Genomic DNA, 14,568 nt, shown 5'->3' with positions numbered 1-14,568 from the left:
GGAAATGACAACAAATCTATGCAAACATGATCATAGCTAACTTGACAATATCATCATAACTGCAAAAGGCAACATTTCCTGTGGACATGCCCTGAGAATCGACGCTCCCTAAGACCATGCAGAGGTATACAGTGGGAGAGGTTTGCACAGTGCTGAGAGTGGGACCGGTCTTAATTCCTGGCTTTATCTGTGCGCACAGTAATCTCTGCAACAGCGACGATGCACAACAGTGGAGCGCGTCTCCTCACTTCTAGCCAGCATGCTGATGTGATGGGGATTTTCAGTCTCACTGTAACCTAGTAGTATGAGGAAGGGAGGACCTAAATGTGCACAGCAGAGGAATTAGCAGAGAGCACCGCAAAATGAAGACCCCGATGGTAACTGTTTCTGCAACTCTTCTCTTGCTTTCTTTAATTGATGCTTCAATCGATGTATGCAGGTTCACTTAAATATAGGTTGGACATGCATTACATGTATGCTTTTCGTTCAGCATAACAAATGCATCACCGTATCTGGGATTGAAGTAGAATATGAAATAAAATGTGTGCTTGGAGGCATTTGTCACTTTTCTTTTTCATTATTGTTTTTTTAATTAATACTTTATTTTTAGCGTTACAACGATGAAAAGTTCTTAGAACGTTGTATAGAATTCTTAAATCTAAGACTATTTGCCAAAACTGAAACTCCTTGCACACAGACTGTTAGACCTTTGTCTTTGACACTTATATATATATATATATATATATATATATATATATATATATATATATATATATAATATAAAATCTTTTTTGCAGCATCCTATATATATGTATGTATAGGCTACAGCTTGCGCATACATTTACGTACATAGTGTTTAATAATAATCTAAGTTTTGTTAGTGAAGATTGCCTGCTTTTATACCAGTTATGAGTATATATGGTAGCGTGAAAATGATTTGCTCTAAGGGAAGCAACCAGTTTCCCACCTGTAATTTAGTTCCCATACTATATGTATATATACACATACACACACAATGTAATGTATTTATTTATAAATTGATGGCATCCATCAATGAAAGTACAGCCTCGATCAATCTTTGTGAACCAGTCAAAGGTACTGAAGTTTCAGTTCTGCTGTATTCAGCCTAGTCCATTACAATGTATCAGTCTATCAGAACAGAATTTGCAGCAGATGAGAATCTAGTTTTTAGATTTTAGAAAAACACAATCTTTCTTATCAAATAATGTAATCACCCTCTTTTGCGTTGAAAATACGTGTGCACTTCAATAGGCGATCGCCAATGCATTTCTTTTGGATACTAATTTTCCATAAAGCCATTTAGCACAGGTTTGTGTTCGGGAACTTGAAAGTGATTGATAGTTGGTGCATGCACTAGTATACTATTACACCAAGTCTATAGACGGCGGTGATGGATATGCGAGCTCTAATGAAAAATGCTGAACTGTAGTTGAAAATCTGTAATCAGAAGCTGTCATATCCATCAGTGAAGTCTGCTGTTGAAGTTGTTGCTTATTGCTTGCAAGTTGCTGGGACTGATGCGCCGCTTTCTTGCTGTCTCTTTGTGTAGCGCCATGGGGTAGCTGTGTTTTTAGCGATTACCATGTGTACCAGCTTGTTGTTCGTGTACAACAGCAGCTACAGCAGCACACAGAGAGATCAAAATGATCCGGGCAGCCGAGAAAACGAGCCCAGGAAGATTAACACCAAGCCAGAAAAAGCCCAGATACCAGCCCTACAAGGATACAGCAGCATCATAGATCACAAGGTAAACCCGTTTAAACTGCAGTACTTATTGGAATAAATGAGGATGCTGATCGGTTTATCCCACTTTGACAAACTGTCACTGCTGGGATGATGCATATTAACGAAGTGTGTATTTCCCCACTGGCGTTTATATTGATTCATTACCACCATTTGGAAAATTCACACTTCATACATGACTGTGAAAGAAATCATATTGACACACTTAAATTGCATTGCGTGGGTTATTAATTGATGACTATTGATACTAAGATTACACATTGAGGTCTCTTTTCTGTCTGTTTAAAACCAAGGGCTCAGTAATCTGCAGTGAGTGCATTATGTATTTCAGCTGTGTTAGTACTCTAAATAAGTTGCATGGGATGAAGTAGCTTGTGCATCATCTTAGTGTTGCCTCCAAAGCTTACCAGGACCATATTTAAAAGCATCAACACTATTTCAATTTGCATGAGTTAAATAGGAGCAATTTGTAATACTGGTAAAATGCTATCAATGAAGGGCTTGTAAGATTAACTCTACTGCCATTAAACTAGATCCATTTTACTGTATAGTGACAAATTATGGTGTTACACCTTTTGAAGAGGGGAGTATATTGCAGCTTTTAAACTGCATGGCTAGAATTCGTCTTTATTCTCAATCTGATCACACACATTCTTGATAACAAATACTGTAAGTAAAAATTAAATTTTCTAGCACGCAGAGCTCCACACTAAAGTATTATCAATCATAGGATGTTTAGGAAATACGCCTCTAACGTAACATTACTAAAATTGAATTTCCCTAAATGTCAGCATTTATTTATAGTTACATGCAGTTTCCCACAGATAGAATGGCTTCAAATACACTCAAAGTCTTGACGATTTCAAGTATTATTTCAAATAATACTCATAAACTTTCTGCACATCATCACTTGCCCTCTGAAAGATTGAAATACTCAGTATCCATGCAACTACAGCAGGATCTGAACCTCCCCTGACACCGAAGGCAGTTAGCAGAATTCATAATTACACTTAATTTGACAGATATTCAGAAACTGCCGCCAGTGCTTCCCCCCTTCACCGCATTGTTTTTTTGCCCTGGCACGTCAGGATGTTCAATATTCATGTGACTTCCAGGTAGAATTGTTTAGACTGGTGCAAAAGGAAATCCTTTGGTATGCTTTAAATGGGTAATTGATAAAGCTTGTGAAATTTCCCCTGGGTGAACACTGACAGCCTCTGAAAGTCTGTCTCGCAGTGCTGTTGATTTATTTATTTTTCAAGGCCTGTTGTAAATAATGGGAGGGAGGGGTCTGGTGATGGGAATTTTCCTCGCCAGCAATTTAACGATTAGTAGAATATCAGTTACGAGGGGGCCACGATTGATAAAAACCCAAGGACTGCAGGCGTGCATTAGATATATAAGGGAAATATGTCAAGTGAGGATTAGTTATTGGGTTATTGTGATGTTGCTGTTCACAACTTGTCTGGCTTTCCAAGGAGCAAGTCATATTTTAGATGGAGATTTTATATTTTTCTTAAATGTGTCAGGGTTCATATCTGAGGTTGAGGTTTGCTGAGGGCAGGGGGTGTTTGAATGTGCTAGCTGTCACGCATCTAATTTGTGGCTCCTCGTTCACTACAGACCTGGGAGGCATATCACCCAAATATTGTTTCTTCAGCACAGTCGTTCCTGGTTATGAAAAATCTGAAACCTCAAGCACCCAAGTGTCTGTGAAACATGGTTCGTTCCTATTTATTATTTATAACTTTTATATAAAATATTGATGGCAGACGAGAGAGCTCTCTAAGGGCTGCATCCCTCGCAGTGTCCCTGAACAGGAAGTCACAGCACTGTCGAACCTGTTCAATCCGGGGGAATACAGGAGCGGCGCAGGGAAGATGAGCAGAGAGCAAATATTTGGTCGCTCACAATATATGGCTTTCATCCATATTTACATTCTATAACAACGGAGGACTTATTATTGCATAAATACGGTATATTATTTGGATGAACTAAAGCTATAACTTAGAGATGAGTCTCAGTCTGTCTTGGTATGAGTCAGTTCTGATGTAATCTTAGTGGAACTTGTCAGTGTATCGAGTAGGACTTCAGAGACAGTTTTGTAGAGTTCAGGGAATCGGTGCAATCTTGAGAATCCAGGGAAATGAATTGATATGTATATAATGAGCTGTGCTACCTCTCCACACTCAGCATGCTTGCTAATTAACCATTTACCTCATATAGACAAATTATTAGCCCACCTGAGGAAAACTATAATTTATTCAGTTAAATGTGCAGTTATATTGTTAGCTTTTGATTTAAGGTTGCTACACTGAAAAGGAGTAATCTTCTGCTCATATCTGCATATTTATCGAGAAGTTGGGTAGAATAAAAATTGAAATAAACCTTTTTAAATTACATCACAGTTTTTGTTCTAAGTATGAATCAATCAGACATTTGACAATCAAAGGATGAAAATACTAAATCAGCCCAGATAAGTCAAAATATTTGTTGTAATGGCTGTAGCCTCCAGATAGCCCACAAAGAAACCAATGATAAAGTCTTCAGAGTAATGTCTTGATATCATCTGTGATGTGAAAGTATTGATTTCTTATCTTTTCATCTTTTTGGCAAAGCTGCAAAAAAAAGAAATGTCTTTCATTTATCATTTTAATGTTTTTTTTTCCTTCAAGATATACTTATTGACAGATTCTCTTTTGAAAAAAATTAAGTAAGCTCAATTCGAAAAGCAGATGAAAACTTTTTAGTAACAATTTAATAACACTATTCGTCGAACTACAGTAAAAATCGTAAAGCAAATCCTTGTATTTATTTAATTTTCCCTGAAGAATTATATAACCTGACCAGATTTTATTTATCCATAAAAATCAGAGTAGATTATCAGAGGAAGCATAAAACAGTGGGGGGAGGTAAAGACCTAGGGAGGTGGTGATGGTGGAAGTTGTTTTACAGATTTGGTGTTTTTTTTAAGGGAAGGACAGCCGTTTTCCCAATACCTATATTCTAACACATCTGTTTACTTTTGTAAGCTAACCGGTGCATGCAGAATCAATTCAGCATCTGTATTTCCATGCATGCTAATATTTATTTTCATTTTAGAGGTTCGTGGTTTAGGATATTTTTCTTTTTCTATTTTATTTATATATTGTTTCTTTATTTAAGAAGTCAGAAACCATAGCCAGTGTGAAAAGCCAGATGATGCACATCTAATTTAATCAACGTTTCTAGAACCCTGTGCTGTCTTACTCCAGTTTGGATGAGCATCCCTTAAAAGCCCTCCTGTGCTAGACAGTGGAGTGCATATAAACTAATCACAATGCAGAGAGAGAGCTCCTGGGGCTGATTGCACAGCTTACTGTGTCTCCCCCTGTGCGGAGAGATTTGCAGGAGCTGAGCTAGTTCCCCTTAAAAGGGAGCAGCAGCCTCTCATTCTGTGTTTGAAGACTGGTTAGATCAGGAAGCACAGAGATACAAAATCCATCCCGACAGCACATAGACATCTGTGTACTCTTTTCTATATAATGACTACAAGGCAGGCCTATCGAAGCAAGACACTGCTTCACCCATCCGAGCCTGGCTCTGTGCTTCCTAATTGACCCTGACCTGCTGATCCTCTCTTTCTTTCTCTGTCAACGAATCAGTAGCTCGTCAGCTTCATGCTTGTCAGTCTAGATACCATTGTCAGATCCCTTGTTTTTTATGGGAGTAACTTGTTTGCCCCCCTAAATCTAAAAAAGTTTTTCTCGGTAGTTCCTTTTCGTTTCTTCTTATTGGTGAGGAAAGAAAGATCTATCAGTCGCACCATATTTTCTTCTGGGAGTTATCCCGTCAGCGGGACATCCTTACAATAGTGAGGTAATATTTTATCCTGCCAAAGAAGCAGTCTTGGGTGTCAGTTCCACTTACAATATCTAGTTTACCAGCAGTGCTTTTGATTACATATTCTTCCTCTGTAGGGTGGTGGTTCATTTTTCCATTTTGAATAGTTTTTTCAAATTGCATTTCTCTCTATGCTCTATTTTTAAAGAGGTGAAAACTATGGTAGCACTAGTGTGTGTTTTTAGCATGTTGGGTTATGGAATACGATTTTACGTAAATTAAAAAAACCCTTTTTTTTTTTTTTTTTTTACAAAATGTTTTTACATACTGTACAGTGATTTTTTTGCAATGGGATACAAAATAAAACTTTGCATACCTCTACACTAGTCCAAACTGTACATATGAACCTTGTGTTTTCTGACTTACGCAAATTTCTGCTTCCGGACAGGTCTTCAGAATGGAAACCTTTGGTTGGGTAATGTCGTAATATCTTAAAGTCATGATGGGATGAACGCATTTAGCTCTTCAAGTAAATCTTCACATTTGTTTTTTGCTTGATAAGTAATTATTTATCCATCCATGTAACCATTACACATCCCAGTAAGTCATCACATACAATACATATTTAGAGATTTCTCTCAGATTCTGATTTACCGCTTAGTAGGTTGCTTGCTTTGATATTCTGCACAAAGGAGAGGTGGTGATTCTGATTTAATCAGCCACATATGCGCCCAGAAATGTCTTTCTTTTGGCTGCTTTCTTTCCTGGTAATAATTAAAGTGCCCTGATGCAGTTGAGGAAAGTTACCAAATGGAACATGGATGCCTTTAACAAGCTCGAGAGGAAGTCCATATTTCCTTTACCAGCCTGCCTCCTTCTTTGTAGTTCTTGAGATGCTCTCCGCCCAAACAAATGAGATCTTATTTACTATGCGGTGCTCAGCTTTATTACTGTCATTAACTCGTGTGCATAACAGTTTCATGGGTTATGATTTCAGTAACTGTAGTGGTGTATTTGACAAACAAGCCTTTGTTGTTGATTGCATATTAGGTTTTCTTTGTTTCTGTGTTGCTGCTTTTTTTTGCTTGAAACAGCAGAAGGTCAGATCTGAATGAAACACGGCAGCAATATGTGCTTTCACAGACCAGCCCAGAGACACTGAAACAGCCAGATATTCTTTTAGGGGATAGAAAATGTCATAATAGCACAGATCAGCCTGACCTGAAACACAGGTTCTGCACTATACAAAGATAAAACAAAAATAAAAGCATAGTATTCACCTTGGCATATGGCATCATATCTTGTTTTAAGATCGCGACCAAAGAGAATATTTCAATCCTACCCAAATCAAAATCTACTGATTAAAAACTAATTTGCTTAAAACAATCCACACGAGGAATGAAGCATTTGTTTCAGACTCGCTGTGCATGTTGTATTTGTACTGCAGGAACACATGTAAATACGCTTCAGAAATTAACAAGTTGAATCCAGAAATTAAATGCTGCAAGGAATCCGAGATGCTAATGACTATTGAAGCAACATGCAAAATAATAACAAAATAATGCAAATTAGAGCCCGCTGACACATTAAAGCACTGTTTAGCTAAAGTAACAGATTCATCTGATTGTGTAGTGTACAGTAATCTACAGTACAGTTAACACGCCGGTGGAATGGAAATGGTGTTCTAATTACAAATCAAAATGTTCATCACGTTTTTTGTTTTTTTTTCTTACCCTACAGCTACAGCTACTATCCCGGTATACATTTTTCATTTTGAATCAAAGTAGTATGTGAGGACATTGACAGACACCAATTTCCTCTAATAATTACAATATCACATACAATAAAAAATCAGCAACATGCATAACAGCTTGGATGGTTTTTAATCTTGTGCTTCAGCAATCAAAAACTAAACCCTCTATGAAAATGTGACAAATGGATCTACCAAATATCTCATAGATAGATAGATAGAGAAATCCAGGAGACACAGGGTTTGTAAACCTCTGATCCAACAGAAAATATGTCTGTTAGCTAGCAGTAATGGATGTTTTCTTTAAATGATGTAAAAAGAAATATGAAGATTGAGCCTCATGCAAACACCTACATTAGCGGTGTACCAAATGAAGCTTTGAACAAAGGTGTGCTTGGGAAATATTTCAAGCTAAAAAGTGGTTTGCACAACTATTTTTATATTACTGCAGCAGCAGGGGCTGAACACACGAGTTAAACGGAAAAGATTCGCCCTTTCATTTGATTTGTATCATTCTGAAAAATGTACGTGCATTCAGTGGGATTATAGGTTGGCTGAAGAAAAGTGAGGGTACAGACGGCTCCATTTAGAATAGATGAAGTGTTCTCAAGTATAGTGGCCTGACCTTTTTTCATTTTTTTTAATATATATATATTATATATAAAAGAAAACGCAGAAGAGCTTTTAGAGCTTTTTTTTACAGTCTACAGTTGAACATGCCTCTCTTGTTGGGGGTGGTATCTGCTTTCCCTCACACTCTCTCCCCTCACTCTTTCTCTCTCTGTTTTGTGGTCTCCACCTGACTAACAGTGTATTCCTCTGCTGCTCGGCGCTCTTCTGTCCTGGGTACACTTCCTGCTTCAGAATCCGTGATTATTTGAGGGAATTATGCGTACCACAGGCAGAAACCACAGGCAGAAACCCACACAGCTACTGTGACCCCCTTTCGAATGTCATGCCAATTTCAATGAAAAAGACATTGACCTTTTAAGAAGTAGTCAACTGCAGCATCATCAATCCCTGCTGGCCTTTAAACTTGGTAATCACCACACCTGTCAATGCTGTAAATCTTCTTCAAAACAAACTGGTCTCTCAGCGTCTTCTTTCAAAGGCTTCATGGGCTGTTTAAAATGCAGCGATGTGCCCTTTACATGAGTCCCGTTTTTCTATCCATAAAGGGAGAAGAAGCAGGAAAAGGCTGGTTAGGCTAATCAGATCTAAGGATGTAAAAACAGTCTAAAACTTGCCGTTACCTGACTAGGAAAATAGTAAAATTGGAGTTGGTTTTCTTAGTTTTTTTTAAAGATTAGAACTAGTTTATTTTATTTTGGTCAGACATTATAAAAATTGGTTAATCTTTGTGTTCACAGTCACATAAACATAGTTAGATGTCATCCTGAAACCACTGGACCAGACACCATCTTCTGCTGTAGCCAAAAAGTGACAGAGAAAAACAGGTACAACCTCAACCACTCCATCTGAAAGTGTATGGAAGGAAAGGTGATCATTTGAAAGGATCTCTCCGCTAATATCTGTTAGGAAATCAACTTGAAAAAACATGCTTCTAGTAAAGCTTTCATTAAATTTGATTGTGAAACACGGTGAAATAATTATAGCCTTCGTCCGGCTACACACTTATATGTCAGTGATGTTATGAAGCATAGCTCAGCATTCCCAAATAACCAGAGCTGTATAAAACAAGGATTGTAAGCAGGTTATTTTATATTGCTTCCATCAAGTGTAGGGATTCCACTGCATCTTTAATGATACAGCTAACCTTATCTAATGTTATGATCTTCTCTATGTAATTAACACGAAGAGCCCATTACTGTATATCCCTCAAGAGAATGATCTTTGCTGACATAACTTTTTTCTTAAAGGCTAAAGTCCTCATTAATCCAAGCCCACTCCGTCTCCGTCTGTACTCTGATCGCGCAGAAGGAGAAGAGAAGCATTCGAAGTTGCAATTCCACGCAACCGATGTTTGCTTTCGCTGATTTTAATACCATTTTAATTTGAAGTTGAAAATCTTGAAAATATGTCAATTTCTGTCTGTATATTAAGAGCGAGAGAATCACGAAAGAAGCAAAATGTAAGTGCAGAGAGAAAAAATTATTAACACTGATGCTAGAAATAGGGGTAACTCCAGCTGACATATTTCGGTTGGACTGTGAAACTGAATCGTGGGTGCTTTCTACATTTTAAGGTGGATTATCCATTGGGATCGTTGAAGTGCAATATTAGGTGTGATCCCAGACACTAATTAGTCTTGTCCTAAAGGGGAAACCTTCACCAGGAAAGCCCAACTTGCGCTTCTTAATTAGTAATGGTCGGCTGTGCTTTCCGAATGGGATGTCATGTCCATGATTAAAACATTGCATTAAAATGTATTCATTCTCTGCTGCTGCATAAAGCAATCAGATCAAGAGGCCTGGCTTAGTATTGTGTTCTTTATTCTCACCCTCTCTCTGTGAGGCATAATGAGTTTGAAATTGAAGTATTACTACCACCTAGAATGTATAGAATTAAAAAATCATGTGAAGTACAATAACACAAACAGTTCTTGCATACAGTAACTGTTGCTTTTTTATTATCCTCCCAAAATGAGTGGAAGGAGATTTATCTGATGGGCAGCAGGGAGTCGGCTAAATCAGTGCAAACCGAGAATTAAAAAATATGTATTTTAAAAATGTAGAATGCAGGTGAGATTTCCTTTCTGAAAGTAAAATGGTATTAATATCAATATGCATTTAAGGAGGTATTGCACTTATTTTGTAGCACATGTTATGTAGAAGAATTAGATTGAAATTAATAATACCACAGTTTCTAAATAAATGGATGCATTATTTTTTATTGTTCGCAACCTGTTTATTAGAGCGTCAGATTCTGAAACTGGTACATTTTAAAGATTTTTTTAGTTTTTGGTTTTAAATTCAGCAAGCATATGGTTAAACCACTTCATTACAAAAACAGTTTTGCTTTCATGAAAATTGTACATTCTGTCCTGCACTTAATTTAATTCAAGTTTCTGAATGCGTTGGTATCCAGACAAGCAGTCCAACACATATGTTCTGTCTGCTAATTAAAATACTTGATATAGTTTAAATAAACAAGATCTCTCTCCAAAGCCTGATAATCTGTGTTGTGTTCTGTGCCTTTGGCAATTACTCAGGTTCAGCAAAATGTTCAATTCACAGGTTCATGTGAAGCAATGAATGCTGGGAAAGTAGTGTCTGAGCCCTGTACTGTGGGCGGGATTAGGGTCCAACCCCTCTCATCTAAATGTATTTTACAACTCCAATAATGGCACAGATAGAGTGATCCGGCACTAAAATAAAATTTAAATTAAAAACATTTGTTCATTTATAGAGAAAAGTTTAAGCACTAAACATATCAGTGTACATAAGAAAATTCACAAACGAGAGGAGCCCATTCGCCCCATCATGCTCGTTTGGTGTCCATTAATAACTAAGTGATCCAAGGATCACATCCCTGGGGAGTTTGTTCCAGATTGTGACAACTCTCTGTGTGAGGAAGTGTCTCCTGTTTTCCGTCTTGAATGCCTTGAAGCCCAATTTCCATTTGTGTTCCCAGGTCCGTGTGTCCCTGCTGATCTGGAAAAGCTTGCTATTAGTACAGTCAAAGCAAAGGAAAAGTATCGGTGGTCTTATTCATCCATGTAGAGTGAAGACCAAGAAAATTAAGCCCTTCATAAGCTTTTATAAAAGCCATTGCTTTCCCCTGGTGAACGGTGTTTACCGGCATTATAGCAACGTTCAGCTATTTAAGCTTGATTGATGAGCTTATCTTCCAATGCTGAGATAAAGAATGATTAAGCCATTATTTGTGTTTCTGGTATAATCTAGCAAACTCCTTATGTTAATATTATTTCCCAGAAGATTAACCATATATTGAATACAAATGCTGACAATAGGTCAGCAAAATGGTTTCCTATCTCACAGAATCTTTGGAATGAATCCAAAACTTACAATTTCCTGTGTTTTTGTTGTTTGGCATTTGCTGTTTTTCAGATAAGCGAAACTGGCATGCTTCCTTGTTTGATGTAAGGTTCAAAGATAGATGTAGATCTTTCAATCATTTGAAATACAATTCCACCTTTGCTGCAAGTAGGAATTATTATGGGAAGATATGTTAATAGGTAACAAGTTTACAATAGACAGTTAAAAAGGGTAATGGACAGACAATGCAGCAAAACGTAAATCAAGTAGTGATTGATTCCAAAGATGTTGCATTTTAATTTGAGCTATCAAAAATCATTAAAACAACTTTCAATTGTTTCTCTCATGTTATTTATTATTTACCGTCTAGTTTTGTCTTGGTGAAACAAAGTAAATAGTTATCAGATTTTACTTGTATGCGTATGGATGGGGGTGTGTAATTTTCTCTAGATTAGAAACTGTCACACTGCCAGTAAACTATTTTTGACCTTTTTATTAGTTATTTTGTTGCTTTACTGTTGCTGTATACTGCAACTTCTATATGATTACCATATATGGAATTGATTTGAATCAAGCTTGTGTAAGATACAATGTATATAAACTGACAGATTCTGCTTGTGTGCAGAGAAACTTCTGTGACTGTCAGAGGAAACTGTCAGCCTGTTGTTGATTCTCCCTGCAATTGCTTTAATAAACTACTTTGACTGATTCTGCAAACCAACCTCAGAGTGGAGACATGTTTTCTTCCACAGTCTGAGCCAAGAAGCAAGTGTTTTGCTTGTTCATTTGTTCTAAACAAATAGTAGTGATCGATTGGAGAACTTTGGCCATTGTTCGAGTAAACATGTTTTTTTATAAACTGGTTCTTCTTAAAATAAAGAGAGCTGCTGCACTTAGAGCAATCTATACAGAGTTAATCTGAAATAATTCCAATCAATTTCATGCAACATCTGGATGAGTTTAATGCTGAAACAATGCAACACTTGAGCCAATTCCTTTGGTATGTCATGTCATTTCTGCAGCCAAATACATTGAAGAGAGCAGGGATCGGGTTACATGATATTTGAACACTTCTTGTTTTCAGTTTATCATTGAAAGTTTCATAAGCAGCAGGGTGGATTGGTGGGTGAGGGACCTCTGTACTGTAATAAGGACCCCATATGCCAAAGTGACCACTGAAAAACCCTGAATTAGAGCAGCACATATCAGTCCACAGCAACAGCCTTTCCCCATCAAGCACAGTTTTTACAATCACACTTAGTGGTTCCCTTGATATGTAATGCAACAGAAGCACTTTTTTATTAATTGGTTTAGTGGCCTAATAGTGGGGATACTAAAATGGGTTGTAGATTAGGTGATTAAAATTGCCTGCTTTGGTTTAAATTCACTGTAAATTGTATGTTGTCAGTAATAATTGTCCATTGATTTGATTTGTTTACATATAGATGTTATAGTAATCTGTATGCACGAATAAATAGATTCTAGGTTTAGTTTTTCATTAAAACTGATTGCAAGGTTCAAATGAACTGACTGTATGTCGGGAAAATATGAACTGAAGAAAAAATAAAAACGCCTTATTTTGCAACAACTGTTGAGCTTTTTTTTATTAAACCCAAAATACTGAAGCATGACAACCGCAACCTCAAATTGGCACACGGCTGCCACCAGTTTCCTACTGGGAAGTGAAACCATTGGTTTGAAAAAATAATAACCCATTCTCAGTATCTGCTTCATACTGTGCCTACATCTCGCTGACTGCCAGCTGTGACAATAAAGGGATAACTCTCTAGCCGTATGTGGAATTTAAAGTGAGGGAGTGGGGGTGCACATTCCTCCACTCTCAAATCTGGGATGCTTGCCTTCAGTCAGCAAACATTAGTCATCTAATATACCTCTTTTTACATTATCGGTAGTAATTATATTACATTACGTTGCTACAAAACAGTTCAAAAATAACAAGCAATATCTGAGACTCTCTTAAGGACAAGAAGAATATTGCTGTGTATGTGTAGGTTTCTAGTTAAGGTTAAGATTCAAGAGTCAGGTTTGGTGTATAGTCCACTGAACAGCTTTTTTTATAGCTGTAGAGGCTACAATAGCCAATAATTAAAACTTATTACATGAACAGTTCGTTATTACATTTAAATGATATTTGTTTCCACCAGTTATAACACCATTGACTTTATTAGATGATTGGCAAGTTATTACATTATCATATGTTATTACTTAATAAGTACAATAGTTATTACATTATTAACAGTTATTACATTATTGGTGGTTATTACATTACTTGCTACAAGGTTCATTGAAAGCAGCTACAACATTTTATGAGAAGTGATATCAATAGACTGTTGCGTCTTCAGGTGACATGCCTTACCCCTCTGTCATGCCATGCTAATATTGTACAAGCTATCCTGTTATGCTATTTTTAAACTGTATACCTCAAAATGTTGGGTTCTGGGGGAGGTATGAATAAGGAAAAAGCAGCCCAGTGGTGTGTCAGTCCTCAGGCTGTGTGGAATTGCGGAGCTGCAGAACAACGGGGGTCATAGCCAGTCTCATTGCAGCGCTCATCTCCGCTGGATTGCTCATGCCCTGGAGGCTGTGTCAAGCAATTAGACAATTCAGCCCATTATACAATTCCCGATGGCTTGCAGTCCTTCATGGGTTCACATGTTAAGGGAGGTTCTTAATCGTATTTAAAATAACATGGAGAAAACTGTATATGAAGGCAGTTTTACGAATCCAGGCCTGCTTTCAGCCTGTTTTCTGTAGTATATATCTTAACATTTAACCAACAGTATTCTAAAAGACAAATTGGAAAACAGTTTTATTTTATTGAGGATTATCCAACAACGTGAATTACCTTTTTTCTGATAAAAGAGCTTTTTTTTTAACAAACAAGGATTAAAACAGGTTTAGTTTATTTAATAAAGCTGATGATGGTTCAAATGAACATCCTGCAACCTCAGATTTTCCAAACCTTGTCTTATCTGATCTATAGGCAATTTGTCATTTGTAGTCCATCATCCGAAAACTGCTGGTCTCACAAGCTGCCTCTCAAGCTTCGCCACTGTTTCTTCACCACATCAACTTCAATGATATGTAAAGGAAAGAAAAAAACATATTGCACAAATACTACACCTCGCCATTGAGACACAAAAGTGCACAGTTTAACATTAAACTATTGATTTGAAAGTGTAAAACTTTGTAATGTAAGTCACATTGTTGCTGTTTATCTGGGCTTAACCACTTTCTAGGAGCATTCTAGCT

General features: G+C 37.1%; 1 protein-coding gene across 1 annotated transcript in view; it reads left to right on the top strand.

Annotated features, from left to right (window-relative positions):
• The first annotated feature begins 202 nt into the window (after positions 1 to 202).
• Positions 203 to 14,568, top strand: part of st6galnac5a (ST6 (alpha-N-acetyl-neuraminyl-2,3-beta-galactosyl-1,3)-N-acetylgalactosaminide alpha-2,6-sialyltransferase 5a) — a 40,334-nt gene continuing 25,968 nt past the window's right edge. The window contains exons 1-2 of the mRNA XM_066692239.1: positions 203 to 377; positions 1,571 to 1,768. Of these exons, the coding sequence (XP_066548336.1) occupies positions 363 to 377; positions 1,571 to 1,768 (213 nt within the window). The 5' untranslated portion in view covers positions 203 to 362. The remainder of the gene's footprint in view (positions 378 to 1,570; positions 1,769 to 14,568) is intronic.

This window comes from Amia ocellicauda, chromosome 19, assembly GCF_036373705.1.
Source record: "Amia ocellicauda isolate fAmiCal2 chromosome 19, fAmiCal2.hap1, whole genome shotgun sequence".
Lineage (NCBI taxonomy): Eukaryota > Metazoa > Chordata > Actinopteri > Amiiformes > Amiidae > Amia > Amia ocellicauda.
Note: the sequence above shows the minus strand (reverse complement) of the source record. Positions and strands in the feature narration are given on the sequence as shown.